Below are 12299 nucleotides of genomic sequence, written 5' to 3'. Positions count from 1 at the left end.
TTTACCTATTACTTCATCTATGGTTTGTGCTTTCTGCGTTCCACGTGAGAATTCTTTGCCTAGCTTCCTGCAGCTGGATTCTGTGTCCTGACCTTGTCTCTCATGCCCCTGCTACATTCATTTACGAGTTCTCATAGCTTTTTTGTAGATTCGTTTGAATTTTCCACGTAAACGGTCACACTGTCTGTGAACGGAGAGTGCCTTTCTTCCTTTCCAAGACACAGGCCTGTTGTTTCTTTTTCTCGTCTTGCACTGAAGAGCCCTAGCACAACACACACCGCGGTCCAAGCCCTACAGAATTTGGTGTGGCAGGCACGTTTTCTCAGCCTCCTTCCCGGCTTCGCCTCCTCACTAGGCTCCTTCAAATCCTTCCCTCTGAGTCTGGCCAAGTCATATGTTTTTATCCTGAAACACCTACTTTGCGTTCCCTTCCCTGCACCTTTGCTCCTCATGTTCGTCTTGCCTGGCATGACCTCTGCTTTATTCTATCCAAAGTCGGTTTGTCTGTCAAGGTCTACGGCCCACCCCCACCCTCGTGCTCACGCTTCCTCCTCACTGATCGCTCGCGCGTGTCCCAGTGGCCTCCTCACCCCCTTGATGCCATGCGCCAAGTATTCCTGTCTCAGTCTCCGCTTCTGTATTTCCCTCGCTTGGGAGGTCATTTCTACTTCTCTAACGTCTGTCCGTCCGTCCATCTATCCATCCATCGGTGCACCCATCCCTCACTAAGCATCAGAGAGCTGCCAGACGTGATAACTGAAATGCAGGCTCCGTGACGTGAGGGATTCTTGTCTGCTTTGTTCCCTCTGGTATCGTGGCATTAAAAATAGTGCCGGGCACAGAGGAGACACTCAGGAAATGGCTTCATGTAAGTGATCTTGGGTGCTGGAGATACGCAGATGGGACTCAACCTTTGTCTTGGAAGAAAACACAATGTAACAGAGCAAGAGGGGCGCCCAAAGAACAGCACATGCTCCAAGACAAAACATCTAACCCCGCCTTGCTGGAATGCGGGAGGAGCTGTCCTTCCAGTGGAAGGAACGCCTGGCACAACGCCTTCCCCAGGCCACGGAGGGGCAAGGTCAGCACGCCTGGCAGGACAGGTGAAAACACCAGCTGTTCCGTTCAGGCACAACCGAACACAGAGGGATGAATGAGTAAAGGTGAACACCGCGAGGGGGTGAAGCTGCGAGGACCGGGAAGGTTCAGACCCTGAAAGGCCTTATAAGATGCAGTAAAGCACTGAAAATAAAATAGTTCCTCTTAAATATGTTTAGAAGACGTCCAAAGGTTTTAAGCCAGAAACCGATGTGATCACTGAAGGAGAAGCTATGGAAGACAGCCGGAAAGAGTGGTTGGAGACCAGCTGGGGTGCGGTTATAACGACTGGGGCGAGCTGGGGATGCTCTGCCGAGCACGGCAGGGCGAGAGGGCAGATTCCAGGGTGCTTCTGGGGCTGGAAAGACACAGTCTCGCCCACAGTCGGATGAAGGGGGTGGGACGGAAAGTCTAGAGTGACTTACAGGCGCCTGCTTTGCAATGTGAATGAACACAAAGCCAGCGTGGGAGAGGAAGTGATGTACTGGGATATATACATCCGGAAGCTGATATGCCTCCAGAGGCACCCCAGAAGAGACTTTCAAAGGGTCTCTGCTCAGAAGAACAGTCTGGCCAGGAGGTATGGACAGTGAAGAGTACAGCGTCTGCAGAGAAAGAATGAGATCAGAAGGGGGCTAGCGACCACCGACAAAGGCGCGGCCAGAGGAGGAAGGAACAGAAAGAACGTGGAGGCGAATAGGTCGGGTCAACTCTCACTCATTTTCTGGTTCTCAGCTTCAAGAAATCACCCTTCCACTAAGTCCACCCTGGACTTCGCCGGTCTGGGTCAGGCTCTCCTCTTCATCACCCAGCATGCCCCTCCTACTGTGCGGACCATTGCACCTCTGGTCTGGTGCAGGGCCTGGCTGGCAGGTGCATTCAGAGGTACATTTGTGGTGTCAACTGTCCTTCTCATGACAGCACTTCGTGTCCTTATGCACCTGGGCTGCCACCTCCTCCACGCGATCCGAAGACAATGGAGAGCCTGTCATCCACCTCTCAGTAACCCTGGCAACCGGCACACTCCTCTACTGGGACAACCTTCTCTTACAAACGTGTCCTGATGGTGGTAGTGGGAAGGAAGGATTCGGTAACGCCACCGCTGAGTGGTCGGACCAACACCGGCATGGCCATGGAAACACGTACACCTACCACTTTCTGAGTTCTCTCTCTTTCCAAGTGTTTTGCTTCTTTCTCCCTAACCCTGGAAGCTAATCTAAATTTCTTTTTTATGTTATTGCCTGATAAGTGCTAGAATATTTATATTTTAATGCAAATTTTGAAAACAGGTGAAATTTCTACCAATAGCTTTTTTCCACTTGATTTTAAACCTTCTTCCCAATAATGCACATGTATTTGCATGATTTTATGGCTCTTGTTGTTACCTGCACGGCGATGGCGTGAGATGAACAAGATTGGAACTGCGATCCCTCCAGGAGGGAGAGGCGGTGGGGAAAGAGGTTAATTCAGTGACTTGCCCAAGCTTCGAGTCTGTTAGGTAACATTTTTCACTAGACTCTGACTACCATATGAAAAACATCTGAAGACTGAAATGCCTTCTATTATACAGATTTTTTAAAAAATTGCTGGTTAAGTTTCTCCAGTCACCAAGTTAAAATTGGATCACACTGAATCTGACTTTCCAATGACATTTACCTTCATTACGTGACTTGTGGATCTGACTCCTTAGGTGAGCTGACTCGCCCTTCAATGTGAGTTCCTGACGTGTGACGTGAATTCTATGCTCCATTCTCTGCCAGAGAATCAAAAGGGAGCTCTAAGTCCAACTCTCTCCTGACAAGTCATTCAGAATCATGACATTTTTGCCAGAAATGTCCAAACCAGTTAGCTGACCTTACTTATCTTCTCTAATTTATAAGCAAATGTAAAGACACAGAGTGTCATTTTTAAAAAGCTATTTAGAGGGGCGCCTGGGTGGCTCAGCCAGTTAAGCATCTGTCTTCGGCTCAGGTCATGATCTCAGGGTCCTGGGATCGAGTCCTGCATTGGGTTCCCTGCTCGGTGGGGAGTCCACTTCTCCCTCTCCCTCTGCTGCTCCCCCTGCTTGTGCTCTCCTGTTCACGCGTGCTCTCTCTCAAATAAATAAATAAAATCTTAAAAAAGAAAAGCTATTTAGAGAGGTATGTGTTACAGTGTGTACACACTAACTGATTTAGACACAATACACTTTCTGTTCATGTGCTTTTTTTTTTCTCCTCTAGTCAAAAAAAGCAATTGGCCTTTATAGGAAATAGACTTAAAAAACGGGAATTTCTGTGAACATCAGCACCATCCCCACCATCTGTGTCAGGTGGCACAGAGTCATCATCCAGCCTGGACATCATTGAGAGTGAGAGTGAACGCCATCAGTAATCCTGGGGTAAAGCAGGGCTGTCCTGGCCAAACCGGGACGAACGGCCACTTTACAATCATGTCCTGTGGTGGACGACATTCCCCACACTGCCTGACACACAGACGAGACTGGCACCCCCTCTCCTCTCTCTTTCATGGTCTCAGTTTAACCTCTGGATCAGGGGCACCTGAGTGGCTCGGTCGGTTGAGCGTCCGACTCTTGGTTTCGGCTCAGGTCGTGATCTCTGGGTCCTGGGATCGAGCCCTGTGTCACGTTCCATGCTCAGCAGGGAGTCTGCTTGAGATCCCCTCTCCCTCTGCCCCTGCTCTCTTCCTCTCTCTCTCAAATAAATCAATCAATCTCTAATCCCTGGATGAGGCTGAACCACTAGAGAGGCTCCTTAGGCCAATATGTCTGGCCACAAGCTTCTTCCACCCAACCTGCTTCAAGGCCATTCACTCTAAACGGTTCTCAGCAGGAGCTGTTCTTTGGTATTCCCCCCAGCTTGTGCCCAGAGATGCTTCAGAAAATGATTTGCTTCCTCCACGGAAGTCACACAGGACATTCTTCTAAGATCATCACCAAGGATCCCGTCTTATTTGTTAAAGAATAGAGAGGCAGAAGTTTGGTCTCCCAAGAGTAGTGTTTTCTTCTCATGGACAAAGAGACTTTCAAAGACAGTTATGTGTAGTTGTTACAGGACTCAGGGCAGGGAGTGCAAGGGAGTAGGCCCAATTTTGGTTCTGCCGCTTCTCTGTAATACTTGGATCCTCAGTTTCCCCCCTGCGTACTGGGGGCATTCAACCCCATCTATCTCAGGGTGCTGCAGGGAGAATTAAATCTCAGTAATGCACGCAACGCTTACCCTTAACGACGGAGCTGTGATTTCACCGGGAATGCAGAATGAAATCCACAGTCAACCTTACTAACTATGTGAACTGGAGAAGTTTTCCTTGTTTTTACCATTTATCGCATATTCTATTTTCTATAACCCTGACTTTCTTTATATGTGTCTCTGCTTTGCTAAAATACAGCCTTATGATACCTCTAACCCTTTCTGGAATAAATAATAAATTAAACAAGCAAAACAAACCAAACCAAAACAAAGCACTATCTTCTGGGTCAGCTCCCAAAGCGTTCAGTGCCCACCCCCCCGCCACGTTTTTCGGGAAGACAGGACAAAAAGTTCAGAGACTGGCAACCATGGGAGTGCACAACCGTACTGATTGCCCAGGTTATAAAAAAACAAAACAAAACCAAACCAAAAAATCAACCCCAAAAACTAGAACAACTGGTCCAGGCATATGTTTCTTTCCTTAGTATATTTATTTAGTATATTTCTTATATTACTCCTTAGACTATAATTTTATTTACTTCAGTAAAAATTTTCAAAACAAACTGCCATCACTTATATATATATATATTCACGCAAATGCTCATAGTATTTCTTTAGACTGGAGAGGCCAAGCTAGGTACAAAGACAGAAACAGCTGTCATCAGTAAAGGTGTCCAAGGACTTCCTTCCCAGACCCGTCAATAACGTCGGGAACTTACACTTCATATGCCAAACCGCGAATTCTATGAAGTGGGATAGGTTCAGTAAGGCGGATCAGCCCAAGTCAAATGGAGCAGTAAATACCAAATCGAGGACTTCAAAATAAACTGGCTGGGCTTTGCACGTAAATGCCCAATAGCCATTGTGAACATCAGAACCACCAACGCTGAGAAATTAATGCTAATGGATGGTCTGTGAGACATTCTCTTATACCCCCCACAGCCACCCACTTATAAAATACTCACTTCTAGGTTATAATAAACACTAAGCGGTGAGATATAAAGTCTTCGGTTTTAAAACTATGATTCTCAGGGCAAGGTTCTTCTGCCCCAGACTTGGAACAGCTCCTTGCACCTGTTTGATAATATACAGCCCAGCTCTTCAGATAAGCTGGAGTCCCTTTTTCAGCCCTATCATTTGCCCTTTTAGAGGCTACTTTAGGTAGCAATTAAGGTTTATTATCATAGATGAGATTCTGCCTGGGTCATCTTGCAAACAAAAGATGAAGGTACCGGTTTAACAAGACTAATACTTGTGCAGCAGCCTCTCTCCTCTAAAGGACGGGCGTGGCCAATGCCAACCACCAAGGCCACGTGTGCCTCTCCCTGGATGCACTGGTCCACTCGGCTTTTCCTGGGTGCAGGGAACGACCACACTGGGCAGAGTAAGACGAGATACTAGGAGAACGGCAGGCCTTTATCTGATCATCATTAGATGCCTGAGGGCTGCTTGCTGGGCCTGTCCCACATTTCCCCCAGTTCTCGAGGAGACTGTGATTTCCCTGCAGGAAGGACTTCCCTGTGATCCGACCAGCGGCACGGGCGCCTTCTAGCTTTTGAGATGGGCCAGAGAGCTTGCATTTGCTTTTCTAGAACAGCTCCACCCAGATGAAAGTACTCCTGACACTTTAAATAAAAACGCAGCACATGGCTTTATTTATATTTCAAAAAAAGAAATAGAGTATCAGGGGATATGAGATTTCTGCTCTCATATGTTTCCATCGCCCAATGTAATATAACGGTATTTTAAATGCACTGAAGGACTGAACGGCTCCAAACAGCTAATATTAAAAGTCATTTTTACGTACACTTCTGACCATACGGCATTTGTTTCCTTTACGGTTTTACTGAATATTTGTGATTATCTGATCCACAAGTGTTACCCCAATACATTTTACGCTCCGTGAGGGCACTGCCCATGAAATGGGAGGAGAGGACTCACTGATTTAGAATTGTCAGTAAAACCATTTGGTCCTTTTTATGCTTCTTGGCTTATGATATCCACCGGATTTGAAAAAAATATTTTAAAATGCCAATTTCAAGGTCTCCAGGAAGTAAAATGTTTAATTATTAACCATTAGTGATATTAAAATATTTATATGCCTTTTAGTTCTACTTAATTGAATTTGGTAGCAAGGAGAGTAATGGGGGTAGTGCTTTACTCGGCAGATAACAGCATTATCAGTTTGTCTGAAAAAGTAAGGCTTCAGACAGATCTTTCTTCGGAGACCCTATATGGATTTGTCTGAAATCATTTGTGTTAATGGAATGTTTTCATCCTCAGCCCCTCCAAGCGAAACAAGTCCGTGTTTCAAAATGGAATTTCATAAAGAAATCCATTGCATGAGTTACTCCCACAACAGAACAGTAAATCTTAGATCTGTTTTAAGTGCTCTGTAGTACATTTTGGGGAGAGTTGAAAAGTACTGTGATAGAGACTTCTATTCATGATTTTACCTGATCTGTCCACGAACCAGAGGTCTGTTCTTTGTCCTATTCATGTTTGAATCAAACGGCACCTCAAAAAACTGCAAAAAGATTGAAAAAAGACAGAAGACATTAAATATAACATGAAACAATTCTTCTCTTCTGCTTCAGTTCTATACTTCTGTCCACAGTAAATGTCATTTAATTTTGGTCTTATGAACTCATACTCTTGGCGCTCAAAACAGAGGAAAATTCTCGGGGAGAGACACATTTAAAAATTATATGCAAAAGGGGTGCGTGCCTGGGTGGCTCAGTCAGTAAGCATCTGCCTTCGGCTCAGGTCATGATCTTGGGGTCCTAGGATCGAGTCCCGCATCGGGCTCCCTGCTCAGCGGGGAGTCTGCTTCCCCTTCTCCCTCTGCCCCTCACCCCATCCATGCTCTCTCTCAAATAAGTAAAATCTTTAAAAAATTATGAGCATTTGGGGCGCCTGGGTGGCACAGCGGTTAAGCATCTGCCTTTGGCTCAGGGCGTGATCCCAGCGTTATGGGATCGAGCCCCACATCAGGCTCCTCTGCTGTAAGCCTGCTTCTTCCTCTCCCACTTCCCCTGCTTGTGTTCCCTCTCTCGCTGGCTGTCTCTATCTCTGTCAAATAAATAAAAAAAATCTTTAAAAAAAAATTATGAGCATTCATTGTCTAGAATACGCATGGTTCCACTTTGATCCACTCTGAAAACCACAGTTAAATATACAGTTGCTTCCTTCAGAGGAAGTTAACTGTTGCAGGTGTAAAGGTTTCGTGCTCTAGACGATCTCAGAACCTTGCACATGTCCCCACGCCTGTGAATCAACCAGTGGAAATGGGCCACTAACGTCAAGAACCAGGGCTGAGGGATTAGGACCCCAGATGAAACTATAAACGGCCAACAAGGTGACACTGTGACCGGCGTAACCACCTCTCTCCGTCTGGGGCAGCTCCCCTTTCACACCTGTGATCCCAGGATCATTACCAGCAGCCCTTCTCGCTCTCCAAGCATCCCCGTCTGGACAATACACTGGTATGGTCACCCTAACAATGAGGTACTGGGTCTGCTCTCCAGAAATTCACACTATAACATACGGGTCGACAAGCTCACAGGTGACATCCAGCCTGCACCTGCCTCTGTACAGCTCACAAGATGAAAAAATTTTTTTTTTACGTTTTTTTAATGACTGGAAAAATAAACGCAAAGCAGAAGAACATTCTGGGACATGTGAAAATTATAGGAGAGTCAGGTTTCAGTATCCATTAGTAGAGTTGTGTTGGAACTCACCCACACTTGCTGTCTACGTCTTGCTATGGCTGCCCTCACACCCCAACGGCCGGGTCGGGTAGTTGCAACAGAGACGGTATGGCCCACAAACCCTAAAATATTCACTCTTTGGCCCTTTACTGAAAAAGGGTTGCTGACCTTTAATCTAGCAGAAAGACCAGGATACAGATGATTATTATAATGTGCACAGTACAATGAAAGAGAGATGTGCTAAAACGGGCCCTGAAGCAGCCCGGGAGGCAGGCAGGCAGGGCACGCATTCTTCCAGAACTCTTTTTTTTTTTTTTTTTTTTTTTAAGATTTTATTTATTTATTTGACAGAGAGACAGCCAGCGAGAGAGGGAACACAAGCAGGGGGAGTGGGAGAGGAAGAAGCAGGCTCCCAGCGGAGGAGCCCGACGCGGGGCTCGTTCCCAGGACTCCGGGATCACGCCCTGAGCTGAAGGCAGACACATAACGACTGAGCCACCCAGGCGCCCCTCCTTCTAGCACTCTTAAAACAGACTTCAAGACTCAGCAGGAGTCGGATGCTTTAAGGGGCCTGGAGGGAAGAAAAGAGCAGTCTAGACGCAAGGGGAAACGAACAGAGAGAAAGACACAGGAAGCAGAAACTTCATGATAGGCTCGAGTAGCTGGAAAGAGTTCAGGATGGCACAGAGGTTCAAGGCCAGGCTTCGCAGTGAGAGATGACGGTTACATTTCAGCTTTACCAATGACTAGTGGCTATGTGACGCTGTCTGGAAGCCAGTTCCCTCCTCTGTAAAATGAGGGCAGTAACATATAACTTGCACAGTTAATGTGAGGATTAATAAGATGCAGCATCATGCCTGGCACAGACCAAGAGCTCGATAATGACTAATTTAACTATGATTACACCAGTGTTGCTGGATGGCTGGACATGAAGTTCCAGGGGCAGGTGAAGGGCCGGATCGTGGGGAGCTTCACATGCCACCCTAACATGTAGGAGATGCATTTTGGGCAGATCACTATGACTGCCACTTGGAGGACGGTTTTGGCTGTAATGGCCCTGGGACAGATGGTGAGGGTCTAACAAGGCTGTGGCAGTGGAGATGGAGAGAAATCAACATCCTGCCTTACCCTCTAGCCCAAGAGCCTTTTAGTGTACACACTTTCACCAAGGGGACCTGCCATTTACATTCCAACTAGCAATGTCTAAGAGTTCCATTTCCAGACCCTTCTAGAACTCAGTTTTGGGTCATTTCCGGTGGCAAGGAACTATAACCGTCCGAGGTGCCTGCCAAGGACAAAGGAAATATGGACTGGCTGGCCAGAAAAGGTAGTTATAAATACCAGCTGTGGTCCTGTGACCAGGGGCAGACACAGGAATGGAAGAATTCTGAATCCTTTTATTTTCATGTAATCATATTCACATATATAAACCAAAGTTTTTATTCCTCTCTCCCATTCTCCTACCACTGAATGTATGCTACTAGTATTTCCCATCACGTCTCAGAATTTAGGCTGCACGACATCAAGGGGGGCTGTGACCCAGCTTGAAGAGAAAGGAACATCACCCAAAGACGCAGAAAGGGACTAGTGAATGTTGGTTGTAAGAGGGACCATTTTCACCATGTTTGGTATAAACACAATTTTCCTATCGCCTTCTTTGGAAGCTAAGTTTGATCGCAAAGTGTGTCCGAGTGCTAAGCTGACGAGGGGTGAACCATGATGGCTGCTGGGTTTGTGCCATGTCAGTTTAGTTAACTGGGAGCGACCCTGCCCCCCACTCCCGGTCCTGCACAGCTGGACGTTCAGGTGACCCACAGAGCTGGCAGGGGGGTTGAAAGGTGGAACTGAAGTCGCAGCCACGCTCACACTCCACAGCTGAGGGTGGGCTGGCTGCCCTAGTGGGCTGGAGGGGCACCATGGCTGCAACTTCTCCAGCTCCTGCCAGCTCTCTGGGCTGCAGCCAGTCCCTGAGCCTGTCCACCTCTCATTCATACTGGGCCAAGTCTGTGTGCTGCTGCACGGAGAAATGCAACCGCTCTTCTGCGGGGTACCTGGTTCATCCAAGTTGCAGGCTTGCAAGCAGGAAGAGACAGACACATGTTCCGGTTTGTTCTGGTGAGTTTCAGCTCAGCCTTGCAGATCTCAGGCGGCTCCCCCTCTCTACTTTCCTCTCTGACAGTCCTGCTTACCCCGGCCCAGAGCCAGGTACGGGCCCAGCAGCTTTCCAGACAGCTTCGCTCCCAGCACCGCATCGGCTTGATTCCCCATAATACACCCGCCTCCCCTTACATCACTCACGGTGGTTCTGACCTTCTGATCAAACCCCAATACAGGCTTCTTCTCTGTTACTGTCAAAAGTGCCACTATTTAAAAGTATTTAACTTACAATATGCTCATCTTATCTGGAATTCTGAGTGACAGGCTCCCTGAGACACGTGAATTTATAATTCTTAATGTTAAAGAGAGCTATGCAAATAGGCACAAGTAATTTATTCAATGAACCATCAAGGCAAATGAATACATACATCTGTAGATTGTATTACATTCATTTTACAATGATTTATACGTGTTAAAGAATTCTTTGCCCCCGAAAGTCTACATTCTTTATTGAACTAGTTCGAGTTACATGTAATTAAAATGTTCTGTCTGTTTAAATTCCCTCCCTACCCCGACATTCAAACACATTCTATAGGTATTTGAAATAATCTTTCCTTCATAACCCATTAATTTAATTTCACAGGAGTAATGAGGATTCCAGTTACAAATCATGTTATTCAAACGCTGGTACGGTGTTATCTAACATAACACAGAGACTCATATAAATAACTATTTTGGCAGTTCTCAAGTCTCAGTTCAGGAATGAATGAGTGATTTCATCTGGATGAAGAAAGGATACTAGCTTGTCGACATTTCTGTCACGTCAGCCATCCAAAGATGGAACCGAGGTCTAGAACCAACGAGAACGTGCAAGTGTGGGGTGACAGAAATTGGCGGGAGCGTCTAACTTCCAAGAAGGCTTAACATTTAGCAGGACAAGTAACTTTTGGGTAGAAAGACCATGCGAACCGAGACCGATGGTTCATTTCAGTGAGTGCGCGACAATCCTTCCTAGCCCCAGGGGACCAGGCCTCATTCTGCCACTTTATTCCATTTTTCATGCATTTTCTACAAGGCCTTTCATAGATTTACGGCTCTCATTTAGATATTTAAAGCACATTTCCCAAACATAAAGCGTAGGATAGTGAGATGAGAAATCTGAAGACTTTAGAACCTCCAGCTGGCTTAATCTACTCACTTCGTTCCTGTGCTTTTTAGTAAGTGACGTTCTTTTCATTTTGGTTGGCCCCGATTACTTCCGAAGCAGTGCAGTACAACTCTTGCAACTTGTGTTCAAAACGAAACGCACACGCAGAATTGCCAACCCTTCGAAGATGCTGTTCTGCCCCTTTTCCAGATAACCCTGACTACGTCGAATACCGGCAGGAATAATACATACTGTAGTGAACACAATTTGGACTGCCGCTCAGGTCACGCTGGTTCTCTCAGGGGCCACGCTTGTGGCTGACCGGCCTTTGGAAGGCTCTGTTCATTGGGTCTGAAGCGGCCGTACAACCCAGCATCCCTATCTGGACACAGTGATTGGCTTACTGAGCGGGTATCTGATTTGAACTGGACCACTGAAAATCTTTCCTTGGATTTTACAAACCAAAGCCCAGGAAAGTTTCCTGTCAACCCTGTATGGGACGGCACCTCTTGCCTCCAGTGGCCTATTACACGAAGACTGGAAAATATTTCAAACGTAAGCACCATATTACGCAGAAGGGAATAATACTTTGCTTTTTAATTCAGCGAACAACTTACTTTCTATTTATGTTCATTTTCAAAACAAGTTTTTCAGACTCCTTCCTCATAAAAATCCAGCAATCTTTTGGAATTCTTTTCATTTTAAGCTTTTTCCTTTTTACTCAGCTGTCCTACCTCACCATCTTCCTTCCAATCAGTCATATACTCCTTCCTGCTGAAACCTCCAGAGATCCTGTATTCTGTTTTATCCCTCGGGCCCCTGGGGCAGCTAAAGGTAGAAAGACAATTCAAAGTGGCTCAAAGAGAAATGGAGCTTTCTCTCTACAACAGGGTGGTACCTGGTTTTAGGAATGACTGGATTCTGTGTCAAATGTGCCGCCATGATTCCGGCTCTTTCCATCTCTTGAATGTGCTTTGCCATATTCCTGCTTGCAGGCCCTTTCCACAGAGCAGCCAAACAGTACTGGCAGCCTTAGACTCCCATGCTCCTGGCGACCGT

General features: G+C 46.4%; 1 protein-coding gene across 2 annotated transcripts in view; it reads right to left on the bottom strand.

Moving 5' to 3' along the window:
• LOC103660515 (protoheme IX farnesyltransferase, mitochondrial) overlaps positions 1-12299 on the bottom strand; it is a 126125-nt gene that overhangs the window by 31011 nt on the left and 82815 nt on the right. For both annotated transcript variants that reach the window (XM_040630057.1, XM_040630056.1), the window contains exon 5: positions 6743-6813. In XM_040630057.1, coding sequence (XP_040485991.1) covers positions 6743-6813 — 71 coding nt within the window. The remainder of the gene's footprint in view (positions 1-6742; positions 6814-12299) is intronic.

This window comes from Ursus maritimus, unplaced genomic scaffold (assembly GCF_017311325.1).
Source record: "Ursus maritimus isolate PB19 unplaced genomic scaffold, ASM1731132v1 scaffold_14, whole genome shotgun sequence".
Lineage (NCBI taxonomy): Eukaryota > Metazoa > Chordata > Mammalia > Carnivora > Ursidae > Ursus > Ursus maritimus.
Note: the sequence above shows the minus strand (reverse complement) of the source record. Positions and strands in the feature narration are given on the sequence as shown.